Genomic DNA, 26091 nt, shown 5'->3' with positions numbered 1-26091 from the left:
AAAGTTGAATCAATCTCAGTCGAAATCCAACCTAATTATATTTTTCATTGAATAACACACGGATCCAGTGAATCAAGTGTAGATCTGCTACTGCATCAGTGCACCTTCTTCTCAGTGGTGATTATTATTGCGATAATGATAGAATTAGAGCACAAATGGTCAGGGATCCTCCTGAAGGACAGACGGAGAGGCGTGATGTGGAATAAAACCGAGTGATAAATAAAGCCACGAGAGGACGTGCGTTGAGAAACACAAGACGATAAAACCCGGTGTTCGATAAATAATTGAACGTGTTTTTAATAATATTCGCAATAAAAAAATCTGCCATGCAATGTGGTCTGTTAACAGTTAGATTTTGGTTTGGAAAAAAAAAAAAAAACCCAAATAGCTTTATTGGTTTAAACCTGGTGCATTGATACAAACATCAGAATTACTGTATACAGTGCACACCGTTAATATTGGCACCCTTGGTAAATATGAGCAAAGAAGGCTGTGAAAAATGGTCTTTATTGTTTAACCTTTTGATCTTTTGTTCAAAAAATTCACAAAAATACTCTGCTCTCATGGATATCAAACAATTGCAAAGAAAACACAGGTTTGTCCAAAAATAAATCTTTGTTAAATATAGGTGTGCAACAATTATTGACACCCCTGTGAATTCATATGAGAAAAAAAATATTTGAAGTATATTCCCATTGATATTTTAACTGTTGTTTTTTTTTAGTACATCTGGGTGACTAGGAACAGGAAATTGTTCAACCATGACTTCCTGTTTCACAGGGGTATAAATATGAGGTAACACATAGGCCAAATTCCCTTTGTCATTCATAACGATGAGTAAGATCGAGGAATATAGCTGTGATGTGCGGGAAAAGGTTGTTGAGCTTCACAAAATGGGGCGTGTCGATAAGAAAATAGCACAAGCACTGAAAATGCCCATTTCCACCATCAGGGCAATAATGAAGAAGTTCCAGTCAACTGGAAATGTTATGAATCGACCTGGAATTGGACGTGTGTCTGTATCGTCTCAATGCACTGTGAAGAGGACGGTTCGAGTGGATAAAACATCTCCAAGGATCACAGCTGGAGAACTGCAGAAGTTAGTTGTGTCTTGAGGTCAGAAAGTCTCCAAAACTACAATCCGAAGTCACCTACATCACCACAAGCTGTTTGGAAGAGTTTCAGGAAAAAGCCTCTACTCTCATCCAAAAACAAACTCGAGCGTCTTCAGTGTGCCGACACTACTGGAACTTCAAATGGGATCGGGTTCTATGGTCCAATTGGTTCGATGAAACCAAAATAGAGCTTTTTGGTAATAAACACCAGAGGTGGTTTTGGAGCACACAGAGAGGTAGCCATATGGAAACGTACCTCATGGCCACGGTTAAATATGGAGGTGGATCTTTAATGTTTTGAGGCTGTTTTTCTGCCAGAGGACCTGGACATTTTGTTAGGATACATGGCATCATGGACTCTATCAAATATCAACAGATATTAAATGAAAACCTGACTGCCTCTGCCAGAAAGCTTCAAATGGGCCGTTCACCAAACAGTCACCTTGTTGCTTTTTTCCAATCCACACCTCTCTAATTAATCCACTATAATCCTGAACCCTTTAATCTAAAACCCTCGACATCTCTTCGTCCACTCTTCCTGCTTGTCCTCATTTGTCACACACACACACACACACACACACACAGTGACAGACAGCTAAACAGTCTGAAACGAGCTCCTGACGGAACAGAATTAGCGCTGTGTAAATCCTCAGTGCAGCTGTGTGGAAATAAACACGCCCGTGATTAGTCTCTCCGGCACTCTGTAACGAGTGTGAAGTTGGAACGACGACGTTTCCTCGAGTCACTGCGGGACCGACAGACTCATCGGCCCGGTCTCTGTGCTCCGACACGAGATGTCGCTCACAGCAGGAGGCTTAACCGTAATGACCGTCCTGCAGAATAAGTGTCTTTCACAAGCACGCTCACGTCTTAATCCCTCAGGTCCGTGTGTGAGGAAAAGCTGCTTCATTTCAGCTCCGTGATTCTTTTCACTCTCATCACATACCAAGAACAAGACTATTCATTTATTAAAAAAAAAAAAAACTACAACAACACTTTATGTATTTACTTACTGGTCAAAAACGCATGATGTAAAGAAGCGGTTTGTTAAAATCAAACGCAGGATAAATTTCTCTCTCTTTATCCGAAACCAAGTCGAGGATCTGAGACACGTTTCATGTCTGCACCAAAAGTAACCATTTTGTAATAAACCCTGTACAGGATAGACGACATTTCAGTAATAATACACTCTGCGTTGTGTGCTTATAGGAAAATACTTGCTAAAAAACATCATACATTTGCTGTTTTATCCGTTTATAATGGGTGGCTTGGCGGTTAAGGCTCTGGGTTACTGATCGGAAGGTTGGGGGTTCAAGCCCTAGCACTGCCAAGCTGCCACTGTTGGACCCTTGAGCAACGCCCTTAACCCTCTCTGCTCCAGGGGGCGCTGTATCATGTCTGACCCCAACTTCCTGACATGCTGGGATATGCGAACAAAAGAATTTCATTGTGCCGTAATGTATACGTGATTAATAAACACTCATTATAAAAACTCGCTATCACTTAAACACTTGTTCCCTCCCTTCGTCCGCTTTTTTCAGCTTGTCATGTCACCGTGAATCGAAGCTTAAAGTTACAGCTTTGCCTCTGACTGTTACAAAGCGCTGACACTGGAGACTCCTTCCATAAAATGCTCAATAAACACATTTCTCCTTACAACAAACTTCACCATATCAACGATTACACACTTAATATTATTATTATTATTATTATTATTCGTTCGTGCACGTGTCCGCCGCACAAGTCCCCGTGAACGAGCTGTTACTACGGAAACGACAACGTATTCAAACGAGCGCGTTAATACAGCTTAAACCCGGGACCTGCAGCTGCACTACTGCCAGAGCTGCTGTCGTAGAAAAAAAATCAACACCTTCTGACCAATCAGAATTGAGAGTTCTCAAGATCATCCTCAAGACTTTCTACTGAGAGAAATGTACTGCCGTGTTCTTTACGCCTCAGCGTTTAGGTGATGATATAGCTGTAATAAAGCTGTAATAATACTGCTGTAATACTATAAGCTAGCCATTTTGTTGTGATATGAAAGTAAAATCTTTTTATATTGATTTTTATAATGAAAAAATATATATATATTTTTTTTTACGTATCTACAAACCTATTTAATATGCTTATATAATTAATGTCTTTATATGTATTTTCACACGCATGGTATAGCCGTCATGTTTGATTTAAACAGTATAGAACGCGTTACCATTTTTTTTTTTTTTCAGTAAATATATTTCCAGTGAGGCTATTCACATGAAATTTTCACCGGACATCAGTATTAACTCAAGAAATCCGGAAACGTAAAGAATTCACAACGTTAAAGTCCATAAATAAAAGTTATGTGTAATAAAGTGGAATGACACGGGGGAAAAAGTATTGAACACGCTAAGAAAACTCAGTTCTCAGTCGATCACCTGACTCGAATTCCAATTGAACAGATTTAAAGACGATATGTTTAGAAGAACGGACCAAAATCACACCTGAATACTGCGGCCCATTCATCTCTTCATACAGGAAGCGACCTGAAGACGTCATTACAAACAAAGGCATCTCCGGTAAGTATTAAATACGTTTCACTTAGCGTGTTCGATACTTTTTTCCCGTGTCATTCCTCTTTATTACACATAACTTCATTTATGGACTTTAACGTTGTGAATTCTTTACATTTCCGCATTTCTTGAATGAATACTGATGTCTGGTGAAAATTTCACACGAATAGTCTCATTGTAAATATATTTACTGAAAGAAATGTTGACGCGTCCAATACTTATTTCCCCTGCTGTAAGTAAAATTACGTCCTATTTTAAACATAACCTAATTACTGTCGTGCAAAATAAACCGAACTATTTAAACACGTTTGCTTTTTAAAAAAAAAAAAAAAAAAAAAAAAAAAAACGTAAATTTGGTTTCGGCGTTTAAAACGAACTGGATGATTTAACACTACATTCTTGATGATTTAAAACTAATTCAGAAAAGTAAAAACAAGCGTACGATGCTCCTTTCTTGTTTTTTTTTTTTCCTAATTCAAATATGTTTTAATTCCCGTATCCGGGTCATAAATCATCCTAATCTGTCCGAACCACTTAGAAATAAAGGTATAAGTGGTCCTGGTGAACTGATATTTGGGGTGGTTAAAGCGCACAGGAACGCAGGAATGCCGTGTTTTACAGATAAGCAACGACAGGAAGTGGGTTACAGAAACGAGTCAGTCTGGAGAAATATGTAAACAATGATTCATAATCATTCATTTATAGCACGGAGATAAAACAGCGGTAGGGTACAAAAGGGAGGAGCCATTTATTTCTGGAGGACCTGGTTCTTTATTAAGTAAATAACTGTGTGAAAAGTATTTTTTTGTTTTTAAAATATTGATATATAAATAATAAAGCAGTTATTGCCGTTGAATAGTGTTATGTATTATAGACGGATTATTTGCACATGACTAAAAGCAAAATAAATTATATATATATATATATATATAGGATTGTTAGGGGTTTTTTTTCTCTTTAATTACAATGAATTTATATTTTCATTTGTATCCAGCGTAGTTTTCAGCACAGTATTTAGTTTATATAGATATATTACACACATGAATTTCTCCCTGAGGATTTCTGCTGTCTATAATAATATGCTGTCCTAGCTGATGGTCCAGAGACATGCACTGTCATTCCTCTGAATGCATTCACTCAAAAACGAGTCCTAATCCTGCCTTCCTGCGTTCAGTACACTGAGAAATGCTGTGCACTGAGCACCCATGTCCAGGTAAAGCCTTAATCTGCAGCATGGTCAGCTCAGGTCTGCTTGATCTGATCTGGACTACAGACAGATGCGGCTCTGCATTTGAACATTTCAGCTATTTTATACGTTTTAAAGCGGGGTTGCTGCAAAAAAATGTTTGGAGGTGTATGGAAAATCAAGTCGCTTACCTCGGTAGGTGTGTGTGCGTGCGTGCGTGCGTGTGCGTGTGTGCTCCGGCGCCGTGGTGCTGAGATTAAAGCTTTATACCAAGAGGAGATCCTTCTGCTCCTACTTCCTGCTGCTCATCCCCATTGTACAGCGCTGCAGTAAGAGCGCTGAGCCGCCAGGGGGAGACAAATGAATGGGAGTGAACGGAGCTTTATTTATTTATTTATTCGTTCATTTATTTATTTATTTATTTAAACCTCTTTAAATGTATTTCTGATCTCATCCATGTTTTAAAAAAAACTTTTATTTAAGCTTTTATTTTTTTTTGTTTTTTATTTTTTAATGTGCTTGTTTTTGTTTGGGTTTTTCTCTAGGTTTTTTTCGTTGTTGTTCTTCACAGTGTGGGGAGATGCTAACGCTGCGGCTACAGTACTGACCATGGTTACCATGGCAACTTTGTTTCGCGTAGCTCTCGAAGAGACAGCAAGAGAAAAACATAATACTGACTATTTAAAATATATATATATATATATATCTACATTTGTATAAAGAACAATATGCATGCTAATGAATAAAATGAGTTGTTTATTGTTTGTATCCTCTTATGTATACTACATTGCGGCTTCCGTAGCCACGATGCGTCGCGTTGTGGTGACGTCACCAACCTTGACAGATAAATAAATAAGTAAATGAATAAATATGTAAATAAATTAATAATAATCTGTTACACTTCTCTTTCTACTCCTTAACTTTGTATTTTGAATTTGTTGTTGTTGTTGTTGTTGTTGTTGTTGTTGATTATGATGTTACTTTGTGGTATGTACTTGTAAAGCGACACTGGATGTTAAAAGGGTATTGTATAAATCAAATAAATAAAAGAATAATAACAATACAACAACAACAACAACAACAATACTACTACTACTACTACTACTACTACTAATAATAATAATAATAATAATAATAATAATAATAATAATAATTGCATTTATAATTCTATATAGTAATACCAGAGGCAAAAAAAAAAAGGAATTTGTTCTTGTTTTTGGGTGTGCCCGTGTTCAGAATTGATTTGTGATGTCACACTCCTCAGTAGTGGTAAATGGCTCATATAAAAGTAGACACTCAGCGCTTTAAGAAGTTGCAGTTTTTCCATAAGTATTCCTTTTACCTAACCTATGGTGTTTTACTATCTAAAAAAGCTTTAGTTGTGCTGTCTGTGTTATCAGTACCAGTGTTGTGTTATTGTGAAGAGGTGTGAATTGTTTGCCCAGCAGGAGGCTCACACCCCTCCCCTTTCCCATCGCCCTGCTCGCCAGCAGCTAAACACAGAGTCACGCTACTCTACACACAGAAACCCAACAGTGCCCTGACTCATCTTATAACAGACTCGTGGCGATAAGATGATTCATTTGTTTACACTGATTGAGAATGTCCGATAAGTCGATGCCCATTGCGGCGGCGGAATGGATCACCAGTGTTCTGCGAGAAAAGGTTAAAGTGTTAACGTATCAAGATCAAAATGGTTTTAAGCTCAATTACACTTCAGACTTTAATTTTAGGAATGCGCACAATGAATTTATCCATAAAATATTTTTTTTATTTATGGTCTTATTTATTGAAACACTTTCATAAATAGACCACCAGGTGGCGCTGTGTATCCTTCACATTCTCTCCACTGCAGCTGTAGAGGGTAAAAGGGGTGTGTTATTCCAGTTTGCTGCTGAAGCTTGACAGTGCTGACACTCTTTCACTGATCAGGATGTGAGGGTGATTTTTATTCATTTGTTTCCTGTTCACGTTCATGCCTGAATTCAACAACCTGTGTGTGTGTGTGTGTGTGTGTGTGTGTGTGTGCATCTGTGTATAAGATCTCTTACTAAAATGATTGCAGTTGTGTATTCCTAAATGTCTTGCCACCTTTGCATGCATTCAATCTTTAACAGGAATATTAAACGTGTGATTAAGGCCAGGACAGTTCGTGCTAATCCTTACGTTTCTCAATCCTGTATTGTGCATTTGAGTGTTTGAGAACATCTGTATTGTAAATATACTCTCATTAGCAAAGACTTGAGGAGTGAAAGGGGAACAGTGGAAGGTGCACTGCAGCGTGTAACATCATCGTGAGTCTAAAAGCAGACTGTAGTGGGTGTAGTGAGACTGAAAAAGATTTCAAAGAGAAGCACTTGAGAGAAAGAGTGCAGTGTGAATAAACCTCCATTGATGGATTTCTCTCCTCCTCCTCTTCCTCTTCCTCATCCTCCTCCTCCTCCTCCTCCTCCTCCTTCTCCTCCTCCTGTCTGCGCTGATCAGAGCGTCTGATCCTCTGCGGGACTGAGCGACCCACATCACACTGCTCAGGAGTCAAACTGTGGACTAGCAGATCTCTAAACACTCAACACGCTCCAACACCGAACTCTAAAACACTGCGGCTGAACTCCTCAACATGGGTGAGTGAGAAACTTCCAGCATCCGAATCCAATCTTTCATACAAACACTGACAAAGTTTAGTCAACTCTGTTACTCTGGATTCAACACCGTTTGTGTGTTCAGTGGAGGTGTTTAACCTCCAAATTCAACATGTGTACTGTGTTGATTCAACACCTGGGATTTTTCCACGTGCCGTCTTTAGCATCTCAACGCTGTAGGAGTGAGTGTAGTACTCCGGTTGTTCCACTTTGTTTATAACAGTTGTGGGTGTTAATTCGACACCTTATTTCAAAAGTATTTGTTAAGTGAAGGTGTTTAACCAACATTTATTGATTCAACACTCGCGGTTGTGCTGTTTTCCTCAGCACCTCAACGCTGTAGCAGTGGTCGTTGTAGTTTTGTTCGATGTTGTGAGTGTTTATAACAGCTGGAGGTGTTGATTTAACATGCACACTAAACACTGTATATGTTCAGTAAAGGTCTTTAACCTCTCAGCATTTTAATCCAGAATTCGAAGGTGCTGTATTTATCTCCTTAACGCTATAGGAGTGAAGGTTGTACGTTAAATGGTTGACTTTGTGAGCGTTTAGGACGGCCGTGCGGGTCCGATTCATCTCGCTAATTCAACACTGTATGTGTTCAGTGAAGGTGTTCAAACACCGGCAGAGTTAATATCAGGTAAGGTGTTCATTTAACACTTAGGGTCAATAATTCAGGTCTGTAGGTGTTTATTCAACGCTGTGGATTTTGCTGTGTGCTGACTTTGTTACCTCAACACTTTAAAGTGCACCTGTTATGGTCTTTCAAATCTTACCTTTCATGTAGTGTGTTATATACGTAGCTGTTTGTGAATGTAAAAAGTCTGCAAAGTTTCAAAAATCAAAGCGCACGACAAACGGAGTTATCGACTCCCAAAAGAAGGAATCGATTCTGACCAGCTGAATCGAGTCGTTAGTGATTCCAGACTTTACTTCCTGTACTAACCTATGTAGGTTCGTAACAAAAAAGCCCCGCCTCTGGTCTTCATCAGCTGCTCGCTGACAGACGGAGCTGAAACTCGTTACGGTAGTGGGCGTTTCCTTTTCGCCACACGCTGACAGCGGTAGACCAATCATGACGTCTGACCGATCAGAGCAGAGTATGCTCTCTGAAAGGAGGAGTTTAGAACGAATCCTTTACAACGGATCATTTAACGAGTCGTTTGTGACACCGGGGGGAAAACGGTAACGCTGCAGTTTAAATTATGAGCACGTTAAAGTGTTTTTTGATCTCGGATGCACGGAAATCTATCATATGAGAGCTTTAAAACAAAATTAGGCCCGTTTCGAAACCATAAGAGTGTATTGAATGATAATATAAGGTTTAATTCAACACCGTTAGAGCTCGTTCATTCAACACTTCAGATAACTCGGTCCTGTATGAATTGTAGGTGTTAGTTCAATTCTACGTACAGGTGTCGAGCTGCACTAGAACCTGGTACGTTTCACCAGTAAATGTGGCGACGAATATGTTTTATGGAGAGGAAAACAAAAGAGTGGAAATGATGCACAGGTCATGGGTTAAAAACCCAGTGTGCATGTCGTGTATGCCGTTCTGTTGTTTTTGTGTTTCATCATGGACGGCAAACCTTTGTAAAGACAGACCGTATACGGAAGTGTGGCCAAAACATAAAACTGTCATTTAGCATGGACCAGGCCTCAGACCAGGCCTAGTGTTGTGTTTATAACCCCGTGCTCATCATCGAGCTAACTGTCCCTTCGGACAAGGGAGTAGAAGCTGCCTTTGAGATGAAGAGGCTGAAGTACTCAGATCTCGTCGCTGAGTGTAAGGAGGACCATCATCTACCCAGGAGAAGTAGGGTGGCATGGCTTTGTTGGAACATCAGCTGCTCGCGTTCTGAGAGATATGGGGGTAACTGGAGCAAACCAGCGCAAGGCCCTGAAAGACCTGACTGAAGAGACTGAGTAGAGCAGCTTTTGGCTCTGGGTGAGGAGAAAGCACAAGTGTTGGTGTAGTAACACCTAATCTGAGGTCTAGTTGCAGAGTGTGGCAGGGAGACGCCACCAGGAGATGTTCCGGGGTTGCTGAGCGGTGGCACCCGGCCGACGACCCTGCAGCTGACCTGTGCCATACGGAACCAGTGGCATTGAACATGCATTAACAGTGCCAGTGGGGCCTTATTCACTTTGGAGGCCTGTATGACTCTGGCAAGGCTCAAGGACGAGCGGAGTAATCCTATAGGCACCTATGGAGGAAGTTCGACGGGGAATAATACCATAGCAGGTCAACGTCTACCTGTGCGATTAATAATATTAACCCTATTAACTCCGACATTCACAATTGTCCCGTTTTTCCCACTCAAGGTGTTAAAAGGTGTGAGGGTTAGGGTTGAGTTATTTATTTATTTACGAGTCTGAAGCCTGTTTTTTTGTTTTTTTTTTATGTTACATAACTGTGCTTTAGGAACAGTTTTGGATCGCAGATGTGTGGGAGGAGACAGACTTAAACTCTGCGGGGATTCGTTTATAACACCGTGTATTTACATCAATTTATGTACATCAAGATACTTGATAGTTATGAAGAAATCTCTCTCTCTCTCTCTCTCTCTCTCTCTCACTCACTCACTCACTCACACCCTGACCAATTTTGAACACGCACAGTGAAGAAGTTATATAACGAAGCTAGTATTTAAGTAACGAGTAAAACATCGTATGTCATGCTGCTATCGGAAAATAATCAGTGACGGGGTGGTGTGTGTGTGATGAAGCAGAGTTACTCCTTCCACCTTAAAGGTAAATTGTTTTCCTATAACAGCACGCGGGGCCGTGTTTTATTCCTCTCATACCGCAGCAATTCGTCAATGCTAAGAACGATTCATTTCATTAAAGAACGACACGTCGTGCTTTTCATCTGTTTATAGCTACGTTTAACGTTGCGTAATTGAATGTGTGCACAACAAGTTCGTTCCTAATGTCATTCCCTCACCAGCTTTTCTCTTTTTTCTCTCTCTCTCTCTCTCTTTCTTGAAGTTAATCAAAAATAAAAATAAAAAACAGAGAGAAAGCGCAACGTGTAAAACCCCTCTGTCCTGAAGATGTCACTGGAGACTCCTTCCAGAAATGTTAAATAAACATCTCCTTCCATCACCATTTTAACGATGAAACCTGCACGCACTGTGTACCGTACAAGTCCCTGCGAACAAGCTGTTACTATAGAAACAATGTCGTATTAACAAGGACGAGCGCGTTAACGTTGTGTAAACCTGTGATTTGAAGCGGCGGTACTGTCAAAGCCGCTGTCCTGGAAAATGAATCAACCCTGCATGTGTCGTGGTGATGTAAGACAGGTTCGGGGTGTTGAAGTGACAAACAGCTCCTCTTTGAGCGCAACACAGAAGCGCTCTGTGGCTTTTCGATTGCGTGTGATATGACTCTCAGCTGCACGTTGCGCTCTTTGTGTCTCTCTTTTCATGACCGTGGCTCTGTAATATATGCGCAAAGTCACATGAAGGATAAATAGCCGCATTATGTGGAACTTTTTGTGCCTCCTCCAAACATTCTGCTCTGCTGTGTGGGGTCTTTGACAGGCCTAACAAGTGTCCCCGTGTTTGTGTTTCCCCCCTCTGTTGGGATTCTCTCTCACTCTCTCTCACACACACTCTCTCTCTCTCTCGCTGTCTTTCTGCAGACTGGGAGCTAATGTGAAGAATTTGAACTGGGGTTTAAGGGTACATTGGCCTCGAGCTAAAGAAAAAGAAAACACACAGAGAGACTGTGTTGCTGTTAATAATGCCGGGACTGAACGTTCACATTCCGGCTTTATAACCGAAGTGTACGTGTCGTTCTGATCGAAGGTCAGACGGTGTTGATCCATTTTCTAAAACCAGCAGCTCTGACAGTAGCACAGCTAGGTATTACAGGTTTATATGAATGCCCGTTATCGTTTCGATAGTAACAGCTCATTCACAAGGGACGAATTTTAAAAACGTTTGTGATCGCTGATATGGCGAAGTTTTCTGTAAGGAGATGTTTATGTAATGTTTATGGAAGGAGTCTCCAGTGTCAGCGCTTTGTAACAGTCAGAGGTAAAGCTGTAAATTAAAGTTTTCCGACATCTTCAGGACATAAGAACGTGAGATCATGTGATCATAAGGTGAACGTCAGTTTACTCTGTGCGGTTTCTCCATAACATGACATGCTGCAGTTTTTTGATATACCTGTACATTGGCAAGAAAAACTTTGTGAACCCTTTGTGAATGTATAAATTTGTCTTAAAATCCGGTTTGATCTTCATCTAAGTTACTATAATCAACAAACACAACCGGTTTCAACTAATAACGCACAATTTATCGTATTGTTCTTGTGCATACTCAATATTTCATTCAAATATTCACAGTATACGTTGGAAAAAGTATGTGAACCCCTAGGCTAATGACGTCAACGAAAGCTAATTAGAGTGGGAAGTTGGTGACCCTGGCGTCCAATCAATGAGCCTGGAGGTGTGTGAAACATTAGAGTTTGTTCTTCACAAGAAGCATCTGCTGATGTGAACCATACCTTGCAAAAAGACATCTCAGAAGACCTACGATCAAGATATTGCTGCCAAAGGAGGATCAACCAGCCATTAACTCCAAGTGTTCACTCACTTTTTCCACAGCACTGTGAACATCTAATGGGATGTGTTCAATAAAGACATAAAAGATTATAAACGTTTGAGTGTCGTTATCATAGCTTAAGCAAAGCTTGTGACTTTGATGATCACATGAGATCACATTCCATGTCCTCTTTTTCTCAGCCATACAAAGCTCCAAACTCTTCACCTTTTAAAACGTGTTTTCTCTACACATGACATTGCTACTAGTTTTATAGCCAGTAGCTATGAAGTAGCTATAGTTTTTAGCCAGTAGCTATGAAGTAGCTATAGTTTTTAACCATTAGCTATGATGTAGCTATAGTTTTAGCCAGTAGCTATGAAGTAGCTATAGTTTTTAACCATTAGCTATGATGTAGCTATAGTTTTTAGCCAGTAGCTATGAAGTAGCTATAGTTTTTAGCCAGTAGCTATGAAGTAGCTATAGTTTTAGCCAGTAGCTATGAAGTAGCTATAGTTTTTAACCATTAGCTATGAAGTAGCTATAGTTTCTAGCCAGTAGCTATGAAGTAGCTATAGTTTTTAGCCAGTAGCTATGAAGTAGCTATAGTTTTAGCCAGTAGCTATGATGTAGCTATAGCTTTTAGCCAGTAGCTATAGTTTTTAGCCAGTAGCTATGATGTAGCTATAGTTTTTAGCCAGTAGCTATGAAGTAGCTATAGTTTTTAGCCAGTAGCTATGAAGTAGCTATAGTTTTTAGCCAGTAGCTATGAAGTAGCTATAGTTTTTAACCATTAGCTATGAAGTAGCTATAGTTTCTAGCCAGTAGCTATGAAGTAGCTATAGTTTTTAGCCAGTAGCTATGAAGTAGCTATAGTTTTTAGCCAGTAGCTATGATGTAGCTATAGCTTTTAGCTAGTAGCTATGAAGTAACTATAGTTTTTAGCCAGTAGCTATGAAGTAGCTATAGTTTTTAACCATTAGCTATGAAGTAGCTATAGTTTTTAGCCAGTAGCTATGATGTAGCTATAGCTTTTAGCTAGTAGCTATGAAGTAACTATAGTTTTTAGCCAGTAGCTATGAAGTAGCTATAGTTTTTAACCATTAGCTATGAAGTAGCTATAGTTTTTAGCCAGTAGCTATGATGTAGCTATAGCTTTTAGCTAGTAGCTATGAAGTAACTATAGTTTTTAGCCAGTAGCTATGAAGTAGCTATAGTTTTTAACCATTAGCTATGAAGTAGCTATAGTTTTTAGCCAGTAGCTATGATGTAGCTATAGCTTTTAGCTAGTAGCTATGAAGTAACTATAGTTTTTAGCCAGTAGCTATGAAGTAGCTATAGTTTTTAGCCAGTAGCTATGAAGTAGCTATAGTTTTTAGCCAGTAGCTATAGTTTTTAGCCAGTAGCTATGAAGTAGCTATAGCTTTTAGCCAGTAGCTATGAAGTAGCTATAGTTTTTAGCCAGTAGCTCTGATGTAGCTATAGTTTTTAACCATTAGCTATGAAGTAGCTATAGTTTTTAGCCAGTAGCTATGAAGTAGCTATAGTTTTTAGCCAGTAGCTATAGTTTTTAGCCAGTAGCTATGAAGTAGCTATAGCTTTTAGCCAGTAGCTATGACGTAGCTATAGTTTTTAGCCAGTAGCTATGATGTAGCTATAGCTTTTAGCCAGTAGCTATAGTTTTTAGCCAGTAGCTATGAAGTAGCTATAATTTTTAGCCAGTAGCTATGAAGTAGCTATAGTTTTTAGCCAGTAGCTATGATGTAGCTATAGCTTTTAGCCAGTAGCTATGAAGTAGCTATAGGTTTTAGCCAGTAGCTATGAAGTAGCTATAGTTTTTAGCCAGTAGCTATGATGTAGCTATAGCTTTTAGCCAGTAGCTATAGTTTTTAGCCAGTAGCTATGAAGTAGCTATAGTTTTTAGCCAGTAGCTATGAAGTAGCTATAGCTTTTAGCCAGTAGCTATGAAGTAGCTATAGTTTTTAGCCAGTAGCTATGAAGTAGCTATAGTTTTTAGCCAGTAGCTATGATGTAGCTATAGCTTTTAGCCAGTAGCTATAGTTTTTAGCCAGTAGCTATGAAGTAGCTATAGTTTTTAGCCAGTAGCTATGATGTAGCTATAGCTTTTAGCCAGTAGCTATGAAGTAGCTATAGTTTTTAGCCAGTAGCTATGAAGTAGCTATAGCTTTTAGCCAGTAGCTATGAAGTAGCTATAGTTTTTAGCCAGTAGCTATGAAGTAGCTATAGTTTTAGCCAGTAGCTATGATGTAGCTATAGCTTTTAGCCAGTAGCTATAGTTTTTAGCCAGTAGCTATGAAGTAGCTATAGTTTTTAGCCAGTAGCTATGAAGTAGCTATAGCTTTTAGCCAGTAGCTATGAAGTAGCTATAGTTTTTAGCCAGTAGCTATGAAGTAGCTATAGTTTTAGCCAGTAGCTATGATGTAGCTATAGCTTTTAGCCAGTAGATATAGTTTTTAGCCAGTAGCTATGAAGTAGCTATAGTTTAGGAAGAATTGCTAATGTAGAATCCTCCCTGTTTTATGATGATCAGGAACTAATACAAGGCAAGCGATACATCTCAAGTTAGAAATGAATGGTTAATATGTAATATTATTAAAGAGTCTTAAACAGCTTTCCAAAGGAAACAGCATCTGCCTGGACACCTCCTCCTCCTCCTTTCCTGTATGAATTGACAAGGCGAAAAATTTCAATAACAGACTATCTAACCTCGAGCCAAGGCCGCCTGGCAGTTCGCATATTTTCCTCCCTGTATTATCTCACGATATGTGCAGTGTAAGGTTTCCGAAAAGAACAATAAACAGCTAGCAGAAGAGGTGCTCTTCTTGTTGGGTTTACACCCTCCCCCGACTTCGCTTTTTTCCCCTTCCTGTGGCTGAACTTTGTTTTGTTTTATTTTTTTGTTTTTTTGTGCCAAACACAATCCCTGAGCTCGCCCAATCGTGCCTGTGTGTCTCAGCCCGTGGGCGAGTCTCTGATGACCTGACAGACGGACCGCGTCTCCAATTCTGCCCACTCTTTAACTGTGGAACGTTTGGTCATGCGCAGGAAATAACTGGAGAGAAGAATAGTGTGTATTCTCCACTCCAGGATCAGATTCTCAGTGTGAAAACAGAGAGATGGAGTAGGTGGGTGGACAAAATCTCGGGTAATCTTGAGCGTACAGTACGATAATCCCGTTGTTCACGACAGAGCACTTCTCTGTACCGTATATATTTATTTGCAACGTCCTACTGATTCGTTCTGCAGCTGTGTTTCTACACTTTATCCATTGTGTGTATTCTTGGAAAGTTTGACACACTTAACAGGAGAAGGATGTACATCTGCTAAAATCATGGGCTTCATTTAAATGGCTTTCCCAAAGTGGATAGAGTTTAAAGCTCCACAGCAGGTCACCATCAAATATTTATCACTATGTGCATTGATTGAAAGTAACTGAAAATACATATCATTTGCAAAATAATAATAATAATAATTATTATTATTATAAATTATAGAAAGATTGCCAGAAAGGTAAGCAGTTATATTAGGATTTGTATTTAATATTTTAAATAAATAAATAAATAATAATAATAATAATAAACTTCCACTGTAGGTCACAAATACAAATCCAGAAACAGATAAGTACAATATAATCAAAAATAATAATAATTAGTGAATTTACACAAATACAAAATATCACTTCTACATACATGCATTTCTTACGCTGTTTGTTGGTTCTACGTGAACGGATTCATTTACATTAAAACAGCTTTAAATGATTAACAGTTTGCTTCATCTGTTTTTGTACAGCCAACATGATTTGATATTTAAAACCCTGGAATAAAATCAATGTGAAACATTACACAGGCGAACCGGGGACCCTCGAGCCGAAGGGGCGGCAATGCTAAGCATTATACCACTACTACGCATTTGGCCAAGATAATTCTTTTCTTAAAGTAAGTCTTTTCTTCCTGTGAGCACCAACATCTTAGCGTTGACTCCTCATCTTCTCACGAGCTCAGATCCCGTTAATACCAGGGTAATGGATCACACTCACTCGACATAATTCAAGCTGACAGATTCGATTTTTTTGTTTACGTTAAATTGACTGTAAGCAATGAAATCACGTTTTGAAGAGTAAATATGAAAGTCAATCTTTTTTATGCGACTTATTCTCTTGAATCAGACTGACCACATATGCCCTTTTTCCAGTGTAGGGTAGATACGCATATCAAATTATCTTGATATATCGATATCAGTATCATTACCTATTTAACACAATACCCCATGATGAAAGATTAACCAAAAAGCAAAGCAAAGCAAAAAAAAAAAAAAACTATTTAAAAATGTCACAATATCAGCAAAACTACACTGAATTAGTAATAACTTTATAATAAATTAGCCAAAAGCTAAAGGTTACTGGCTGGAAGTCTGTGCCTGTATTAACGACTTTATTTTAGAAACAAACCCTGGTTCAAGTCTAAACTGCTACATAATAATAGCCATTGGTGGATTTGGTGGATATGTGTATATTTAACAACAGACTGCCAAAAAAAGAATGACATTACAGTGAATGTTTTGGCAGAACTAAGAAACTAAGTACTCATTTTTATTTTTATTTTTAATACATACTGTAGTAATGTGTATTAATATTATTAAAAGCTCAGCTTCTGGCTTCTCAATTCCCCAAAATTGGCATAGCTCCACCACCGCACCCTCCAGGAAACCTGACCCATGTGTTTATTTATTTAGTTTTTATGTGTTTTATAATCTAGCTACACAATTTTGATTTAGTTTAAATTCATGACGGGGAACCGAGGAAGACATCAAAGTATTGGAAAGAGACAGTTCTGTTTAAACTAGGGGTGTTACGGTTTGAAATTTTCACGGTATCATAACCTCGTCTAAAAATATCACGGTATTACAAGTCGATGATTTAGAACACAAGCCTGTGATGAAAATGAAAGGAGAAATGTATTAGGTGATTCTTACAGAATGCCTCGGAGGAATTTAATGGACCGGCAATGCAATTTCATCTGTATTTTGAAAAGGAAACCAGTGAGAAAGCAGTGATCTCGTTCAGTGTTGATGTTTTTCCCAACTGAGCCTCAAGTTTATGGTATGCATGAACGTGAAGGTCCATAAAGCCATTGTTCTGTGTCTACGATCCTGATATCTGCTCGGGAATTTCCGCAGTATGATGTGCTTCAGTCTTTGGGCTTTTGCTGTACAATAGCGACTGTCACGTCTCTCTGTGTGCGAACAGCATGTGGAATAGAGATTACGCTTAACGGGTTTCTGCTGTGTTCGCACATTCAACCTCACCAAAGCTCGGCCTTGAAGAAATAGTTTGGAAAATCAGTTTAACACAGTTTTCTACTTACCACGAATGCAGCGCAGCAAAAGAAACCTGTTTGAGATGCACTTTCAGCTCCTGAAATTTAGCATGGATGACATTTTTGGGGATTTACAGTATAGTCATGGCTATGAGAAGAATGCAACGTTGATACTCGGTCAGGAATACTACAACCACACTCACACACACTTTCATACAGAAACAGATACGGTTAAAATGAGGATCGAGAACTCCCATGTGGTGCAGATCTCTTAGGGTTTGCTGTGAAACCCCATGAGAACACAGTTGGAACCACAAGTGGAAATGTTAGCCATTGGTATCTATTAAATAATGGATAAGAATAGGAGAGCGCACTTCTCTTACAACAGAAGTGTGAACTTGCTTCATATTCCTGGAGATGTAATACCTGCTAGCCTTCACTCTCTTGGGGTTATTAGCTGATGTACAACAGGCCTACCTAGCTAACATGAGGGAACTGGATTTTAAAATAGGACTGAAATTCTTGCAAATGTCCAAGAAAACATTAGGTTTGGACAAAGTACTGATACTCTGGAGTGCTGAGAGGCTAAACAAGACAAAAGACTGAACAAGCGTCAACAAGGCAACAATTTGAGATGGCTTCACATAGCCATTTACATTTACATGGGTGGCCTGATCACTAGCCACCACCCCCAGCACTCCAGAGGGTGGGTCCTGGTAACCATAATGCAACTTGAATGCCCCTTTCAAGTGAGCAGGGAGGCCTTACCCCGGTGGAGCAGTTTTAGTATATTGGGATCTTAGGGTTCCTCATGCTTCCACTATGCTTAGTCTCTGTGATAGTTTGAGGGGTTCAACAATGTGGGTGAGGCTTGGAGCAGAGCCATTGCTCCTCCAAATTGGGAGGAACCCGTTGAGCTGGTTCAGCCACCTTGCAAGGATGCTCCCTAGTTGTCTTTCACCAGAGCTGTATCAGGCATGTCCCACTAGATGGAGACACCAGGGCTCTCAGCAATATAATACAAGACAAGATCTGGCACAACAATACAAGACATACTTGATAATACTCAGCTTGAGAACAGTACATTTATCTAATCTGGCTGATTCTGTCATCCAAAGCCATTATGGGTTGAAGACCTTGCTCGAGGGCCCAATTGCAGCTTGCTGAGGCTGGGATTTGAACTTATAACCTTCTGAGCAACAGTTAAGCGCCTTAAACTGTGAGCTACCACTGCCCCACTACATCTGAGCTTCTCCTAACAGTAGCTGCATCTGGGACTAGCGATGTACTGTGTACAGATTTATAAAACTTATTTATGGAGTCCATTGGGTATTTAGGAGTGCAACAGTAATGGTGGAACTAGTCTGCACAGCATTAGGGCCAGAACAACCAGGCTCTGAAACAGCTTCTTCCCAGAAGCTGTTAGACTTATAACACTTATAACACTCATACATCAGAGACTTTTTCACGTGCAATAATTCTCATCAGAAAGATTATATTGCTGTATTGCAAGTTATATTGTTTTATTGTTTATTTATAGTACCTCTGTGTTGCGCCGCTAATTTTATTCCTCCACTTAATTTTATATATAGTGTTTTTAATTCTTTGCTGTTGTTACCGGGACCTCAGTACTTATTTTCGTTCCTTTCACGTAGCCCATGTTTTGGAACGGCAATAAACTTCCTTGAATCCTTGAATATAGATATGATGATGAATATGATGATGAATAAGATATTCTCCCAGGTCAAAGAAGGCAATGAATCGTGTAAGCATAGATTTTCTCACTGATACCCACAACTCTTGCCCCTTTTCAGAACTGGGTCTTCAGGCGTCTGCTGTAATTTCGAGTGCTTTCGTGCGTGGAGAATCTCTTACCAGCATGAGGCCTTGAAAAGGTCTCTCTCTCACCCACTGTTACCTTCCCCTCCTCAAACCATGTAGCCTTTATTCCTGTATTAGCATGGGCTGCTGGGATTTAGGACAATAGCTGGGCATGCAGCCAAAACCCTAACCTATTTCACTGGCCTGTACAGTAAATTAGACTGATTTACAGTCTCTATTCAGGGAAGCTGGGAAAGGGATTTGTAAAGGCTTGCTGATTTATAGTGTGCACCTCTTATTGGTGGTTTCTGGGTATTATGACCTGGTCACACATCTCACAGTAAAGCCAGATTAATGCGTCATGAGGAGTATCATCTGTTATGATATGAAATTAGTGCAGAATTGACTGTTTTGTATCATTTTAGTACTTTTGGCAAGGTTGCATGTACAGTAGTATTGTTGCAGATTCTAGCTGTCTTCCAGCTGCTTGAGTAACCACTTCCCTCGAAGAAAGGTCAGAGGTTCTTTCATCAGCATTTTAACAACAACAACAACAAAAATGATAATGAAAAGAAAACCTGTGGGAACAAATTTAAGACACAGGAGAACACAAGGGTAACAGAGTATGTAGTTTATTGAGAATCACTATCATACACATCATACACTGGGGAGGGAACAGGACTTGTCAGAGAATAATCAGTAACAATAATAATCAGAAAAATCATGGGAAACAGTTGAGTCTCAGTTTGAGTAAAAGCATGTGCATAGATTACCGATGGAATGATACGTTAAGCGGGATTATGAGGAAACCCTGGGGGTGCAGGTGAAGAGCAGAGCTGTAACGTCCACTGCCGAATGTGCCAGCTGATCACGTAGATATTCAACTAGGCCTGAGAGATCAAGCAGCCAAGAGACATAAGGTCCAGCTTTCAGACATTTTCGGGTCCTTCAGTGTCATTTTACGGCATAACATTTAGCACATTATATACATGCTCGCTAGTTTCAAATATTTTTCTACACAAGCTATGTAACTGGTACTACATTCAGGTGCCATGGAAGTAACCCGAATTACCCTGATTTCTCCAACAAAACCAGGAATTGACATAACTGGATGCATGTCGTGTGTGCATCCCACAATAAGAAGAGATGTGCTAATGTGTTCATGCTAGTTAATGCTAGTTTAATGTTAGATTAAAACTACAGCCACAATTTATTTGGTAGACGAAGAAACAACTATTACGCATTTTTTTAAAGAAATAATTTTATAGTAAGTGAATACTTATGTAAGACACTATACTTATTATAGTTATTAGTTATTATCAGTCTGTTCGGGATTTAGCGATTTTCAAGCAAACTCCGCGCTATTCGGAGGAGCTTGCAATTGCAATTGCAAATGGCCGCAGATTTTCAGCAGATTCGGCCCAAGACGTGTCATGTGATGTCATCACGACGCGCATTCAGCTAAAGCCCTCTTCGGTTCACGTGCGTTGAACATGAGTACAGCTAAAAGGTCTCGTTTACCAACAAACATCACTGTGAAAGACAACAATTTCGTGTGATTGCGATTGGAAAAAAAAGCAGACTGCATTTGGTGTAAATGGCACATTGTGTACTTTTCTATTTCTGACCAAAGTATCTCGATGTGACTCTTGTTCATATGACACCATTTTGTTAAAGCACCTAAAATAAAGTGTGAAGGTGTTTTCAGATCTGTCCGTCGATTAGCACGGCTCTGTGGAGGTGTGTGTTACCATGGTGACCATCCAAGAGTGATAGCATGAAGCTGAGTTTTCCATTCTGACAGTTCAAGGCCAGCTAATTGAAGGAGTCATGGAATTGTGTGTGTGTGTGTGTGTGTGTATTTGAGGATGCATGGGTGTATTAGTTTGCAGTATGTGCACCAGGTTAAAGCAAAGATGCCGTAATCAACGCAGACCGGTTACATCCTGTTTTGTGATGGTTATAATGACAATTTTCATTATTAATCCAAAATCTGAAAATAATGAACCGAAACACACATCACTTCAGACAAACCCCTCACTGAGCAATGGGTCTATAAATAAACCAGAGTGCAGATGCTCTACTTTCCTGATTTGTTTCCTGTTCTTGTTACCCGTACCTCTCAAAAACTCTCTTGTCTGGTAAGTAAGGAATAAAACACTGCAGGGTGCACCGTTATATTTTCCTTTACAGTTGCAATTAAATTAATTAGCCCTCATTGCAAATCAGTTTTATTGTCAAATGTACAGACTTTCAGCTGTTTGCAATGAACAAATCAAACAAAAGCAGTTGAAATAGTTCAACACAATGGATGCTTCAAGAGGTTTCCAGAAATTCACCTGAAAATGCAACTTATAACGACTTCCCAGTTTCAAAATGATTCAACCCCCTGAATAGAATCCCTCACAACAGCACAAATATGCAGAACAGGTGTTGTCTGAAGCACACCTGATGCTAAACTAATCAAGGTCTTTATTAGTTGCACCAGGTGTGCTTGAGCTGGAACACATGAAACACATGAACTGGCTAGGGGTAGAAAATGGATGAAATACCTGGGCAGAAAAAGGAAGCTGTCAATGGCTGCAAGCAGATTTCTGAGAAGGTAGGTTGTGAAAACCCTCGAGTGATTGCAAAACACCTGCAGCGAGGTTTCAGTGAGCACAGTAAGGCGTGTACTAAACGCAGAAGGTTTCCATGCCAGAACTCCAAGACGTTCACCATTACTGACCCAAAAGCACAAGAAAAGTCGCTCAAAATCATATAAATAAACCACAGAAGTTTTGGGACTCTGTTCTGTGGAGCGATGAAACTAAACTGGAGCTTTTCGGCACGATGGATCAGCGGTATGTCTGGAGGAAGAAGGATGAAGAAAGAACACTCTGTCCACAGTCAAGCATGGTGGAGGCTCGGTGATGCTCTGCGGCTGCTTTGCATCCTCTGGCACTGGAAACCTGCAGCGTGTGGAAGGTGAGATGGATTCACTGAAGTATCAGGAAATCCTAGGACAAAACGTCATGCCATCTGTGAGGAAGCTGAAGCTTGGGACAATGATCTCATGCATACCTCAAATTCCACCAAGGCTTGGTTGCAGAATAAGTCCTGGAAGATTCTACGGGGCCATCACAGTCACCTGACTTGAACCCCATAGAAAATCTCTGGTGGGATTTAAAGAAGGTGGTTGTAGCACACAAACCCAGGAATATTACTGGCTAAGAATGCCGAATGCAGCTTTGTGATGTTTGACAGAATTACACTTGGTGAGCATAAAGCTTCTATACATAATTTATGCAGCTAGCAAAAAGCTGGAGTGTACAAAGTTTAAAGGCTAGCATATAGCCACAAACAACAGAATACAAACGCTAGCATAATGCTGGAGTGTACAAAGTTTAAAGGCTAGCATATAGCTAAAAACAACAGAGTACAAAAGCTAGCATAATGCTGGATTGTACAAAGTTCAAAGCTTAACAAATAGCTGAAAATTGACAGAGTAAAACGCTAGCATAGAACTAGAGTATACAAAGTATGAATGTTAGAATATACAGTAGCTGAAAATTGACAGTACAACCACTAGCAAAAGCTGCAGCAAATAAAATACAGTGGCTAGCATAGAGCTGCAGTAAAGAAAGTACAACGGCTAGCGTAGAACTAAAAATGCAACAGCTTGCATAGAGGTGGAGTGAACAAAGCTCAGAGCTTGTGACGGGAAGATAACATATATGAGTGCTGATCACAGTAATGAAACACAAGGATAAATACAGCACTTCAAACAACAGTGTATAAAAGCTAGCAAAATGCCAGAGTGTACAAAGTTTAAAGGCTAGCATATGGCTGAAAATCAACGGAATACAAAAGATAGCAAAACGCTTGAGCATACAAAGTGCAAGGGTTATCAAATCGCTAAAAATGGACAGAGTATAAACCTAACATTGAGTATAAAGGTTAGCGTATAGCTGAAAATTGACAGAGTGCAACAGCTTGCATAGAGCTGGAGTAAACAAAGCTCAAAGTGTGTGAGGGGAAGATGACGTAGGAGTGCTGATCACAGTAATGAAACACAAGGATAAATGAAGAGAGGGAATGAGATACGAATGGAGATATACTTACAGAACTGTACCTGATAGACTCGTGCTAATAAAGCTAGTTTGAATGACGAGAGCAGGACTGAGGAGGAACATGATAGACTGTTCTGCCTTGGCATCCTGAAGCCACTGAAGCTACAGTGTGTGGAATTGAAAGATTTGAACTGTGATATTCAACATACATTAGATTTCCTCCCAAACCGGATTACCCAGCCTTCTCATGGCAATCATCCTCTATTCTGGATACCTAATTCAGCAAGACACTGAGCTGCTCTGTGATGTGAGAGGGTGCTGGCTGTCTTTCATTTTCTATAAATCTGGTTAACCTCAGTCGGTTATTTTTCTCTCCGTCAATGCTAATCCAATAGAGGACGCTTTATCGCTATGAGTTTGTTTCCTCGTAGATTTGCAAATATAATATTGTGCATTGGTCAACATAGCAGGAGTGCTGCTGGCTGGATTTCAGTGCTGCGTGTTTTCCGGCTGATAATGGTGCGTTTCAGCGGGTGTTTCTGGCGGATGTGACCCGGCTGAAGGCCTCTGACAGCGTGCACAGGAAGTGAGCTGGCTGACTTTTACCAATCGCCAGTGGCAACTGCATAAAGGCCATCCAGAATTCAGACTGCATTCAGTAACATGACGGGTGTCTAGTTTCCCTTTTGAGTTTCCACAAAGGAGACACTGTGATAAATAGCAGCATTGTTTTCTCCATTTATTCGCCCAAGGTGACGGGCTTCACATGTCTCAAGAGGATGCACGTGTTATCCCATCTTCACGCCAACAGCTACATGAGACGACAAAGCAGCCAGAAGTCATACGTTTCAATGAGAGTCACCGATGTACAGCAACAAATAGCTGTTTGTGAAGCAAAGTGGGCGGAGCTACTGACCTTTAAGTAGTTGAATGCATTGTATTCTTTTACGCCAGACCTCCAGCATTTGCTGGACTGTTTTTCATATATTTTTTTGCACAACAGGGCCAGGAACAACCATTGTACCAAAATTGCAACAAATCAAGGTTATTGCATTGATCATTATACGCTGTATGATTTCAGAAGTCTTGTCACACCTCATGAGATTCCAATAAAATCATGTCATGTCTCCTTGTCAGAGTATATGATAAAGATCCTCTAAAGATCGACCTGTGGTTAAAGAAAATGACTGCTCTGCTTGCGTCAACGATCCACGTGAGCCGGTCTCGTGCAGAAAACTGGCTCGCATGAGCTGAAGGTTATGAGGATAATGAAGATTTTTTTCTCTCCATTTGCATGTTTTGTTTACATTTTTTTTATGTTGTCCTCTGACTTTAGCATCGTCCTATGCCGTCCTCCTATAGGTGGCTTTTAGACGAGCATTGGAACAGCACTCAGACTGAGATTTTTATTTTTTCACATCGTCTGTCTTTGGTTGAAATGGCACTAAATCAGCCATTGGTGTAGAGACAGTATCTTACTCTATGAGGCTCACAGAGTCACGGAGGTCAAATGTTTGCTTTCCATTGAGAAATCAGTGCACACGTGTGGAAACAGCAGCTAATCAGATTGCAATCTTAAAATTTCTGAAGCTTGTGGCCAGAAAAGTGTACAGTCAATGAGTCAGTCAAGTGTACAGTCAATCAGTGGCCTGTGGTGAAAGGGTTTAAGTCCAATGCAATAGTTCCATCCATCCATTTTCTATACTGCTTATCCTTCAGGGTTGTGGGGAACCTAGAGCCTATCCCAGGGAGCAATCGGGAGCATCGGGCACAAGGCGGGGTACACCCTGGATGGGGTGCCAATCCATCGCAGGGCACACTCACACACACATTCACACACCCATTCATACACTTTGGACATGCCAATCAGCCTACCATGCATGTCTTTGGACTGGGGGAGGAAACCAGAGCTCCTGGAGGAAACCCCTGCAACATGGGGAGAACGTGCAAACTCCACACAGACAGGGCAGCAGCGGGAATCGAACCCCCGACCCTGGAGGTGTGAGGCGAACATGCCAAATACTAAGCCACCGTGCGCCCCCTCAATGTACGAGTTGTAGCAATTGACTGCACCAATTGATCATGATTGGTGCAAGGATCGGAATTATTATAAAATGCTTAACGTGAGAAAAGCTTTACATGCCTTAATATATCAAAAGTAATGACCAAATCACTCACATACTTGCCTTGTCATAGACACCATCCACTATCCCAAAAACAGTAATCAGAAAACAACATAAAAACAACCCGGTAAATTTCACATTCAGCATTTTTGGCTTCATGGTTTAATGTGTTAAAACAGCGACCTACAATCCCATAAACTTGTAATCAGATGAATTTTAAGATTAAAAATGATCATAATAAAACGTTACCATATCGGCGATACAACATTTCTACGTTAAATAGCAACACATATATTTTAAAATGATTTTTAAGAAATTTGAATTAACCAATCAGAATCCAGAACACTACTGATATTATACAACACTTATATTCAGTATAATATATAATATATATCATGTGTAATATAATCTGTGAATATGAACGAACTCCGCTCTAAACACTTCACACGTGAGGGAGTTGTGTATTATCAGTGTTGTGTTATTACACGGCGTGCAGAGCGTCTGTAATCTCTCCAGTCAGAATCAATCACGCTGCAGCTCGGTCATCGGCATTCCTGTCAGCGCTCGTCAGATTATTGATTAGGGTTTTGGTCGAATTCAAGTCAGGCCATTAAATGAGAAGAATGATTAGGTCCAGGGAGTGCACAGAAGAGTGTGTGTGTGTGTGTGTGTGTGTGTGTGTGTGTGTGTGATGTGAGTTAAATTGTAGTAATA

General features: G+C 39.9%; 1 protein-coding gene across 2 annotated transcripts in view; it reads left to right on the top strand.

The window, feature by feature from the left end:
- Positions 1 to 7213: 7213 nt before the first annotated feature.
- gpm6ab (glycoprotein M6Ab) overlaps positions 7214 to 26091 on the top strand; it is a 75632-nt gene continuing 56754 nt past the window's right edge. For both annotated transcript variants that reach the window (XM_053622143.1, XM_053622141.1), the window contains exon 1: positions 7214 to 7474. In XM_053622143.1, the coding sequence (XP_053478118.1) occupies positions 7471 to 7474 (4 nt within the window). In that variant the 5' untranslated portion in view covers positions 7214 to 7470. The remainder of the gene's footprint in view (positions 7475 to 26091) is intronic.

This window comes from Ictalurus furcatus, chromosome 3, assembly GCF_023375685.1.
Source record: "Ictalurus furcatus strain D&B chromosome 3, Billie_1.0, whole genome shotgun sequence".
NCBI classification, from domain to species: Eukaryota; Metazoa; Chordata; class Actinopteri; order Siluriformes; family Ictaluridae; genus Ictalurus; species Ictalurus furcatus.
Note: the sequence above shows the minus strand (reverse complement) of the source record. Positions and strands in the feature narration are given on the sequence as shown.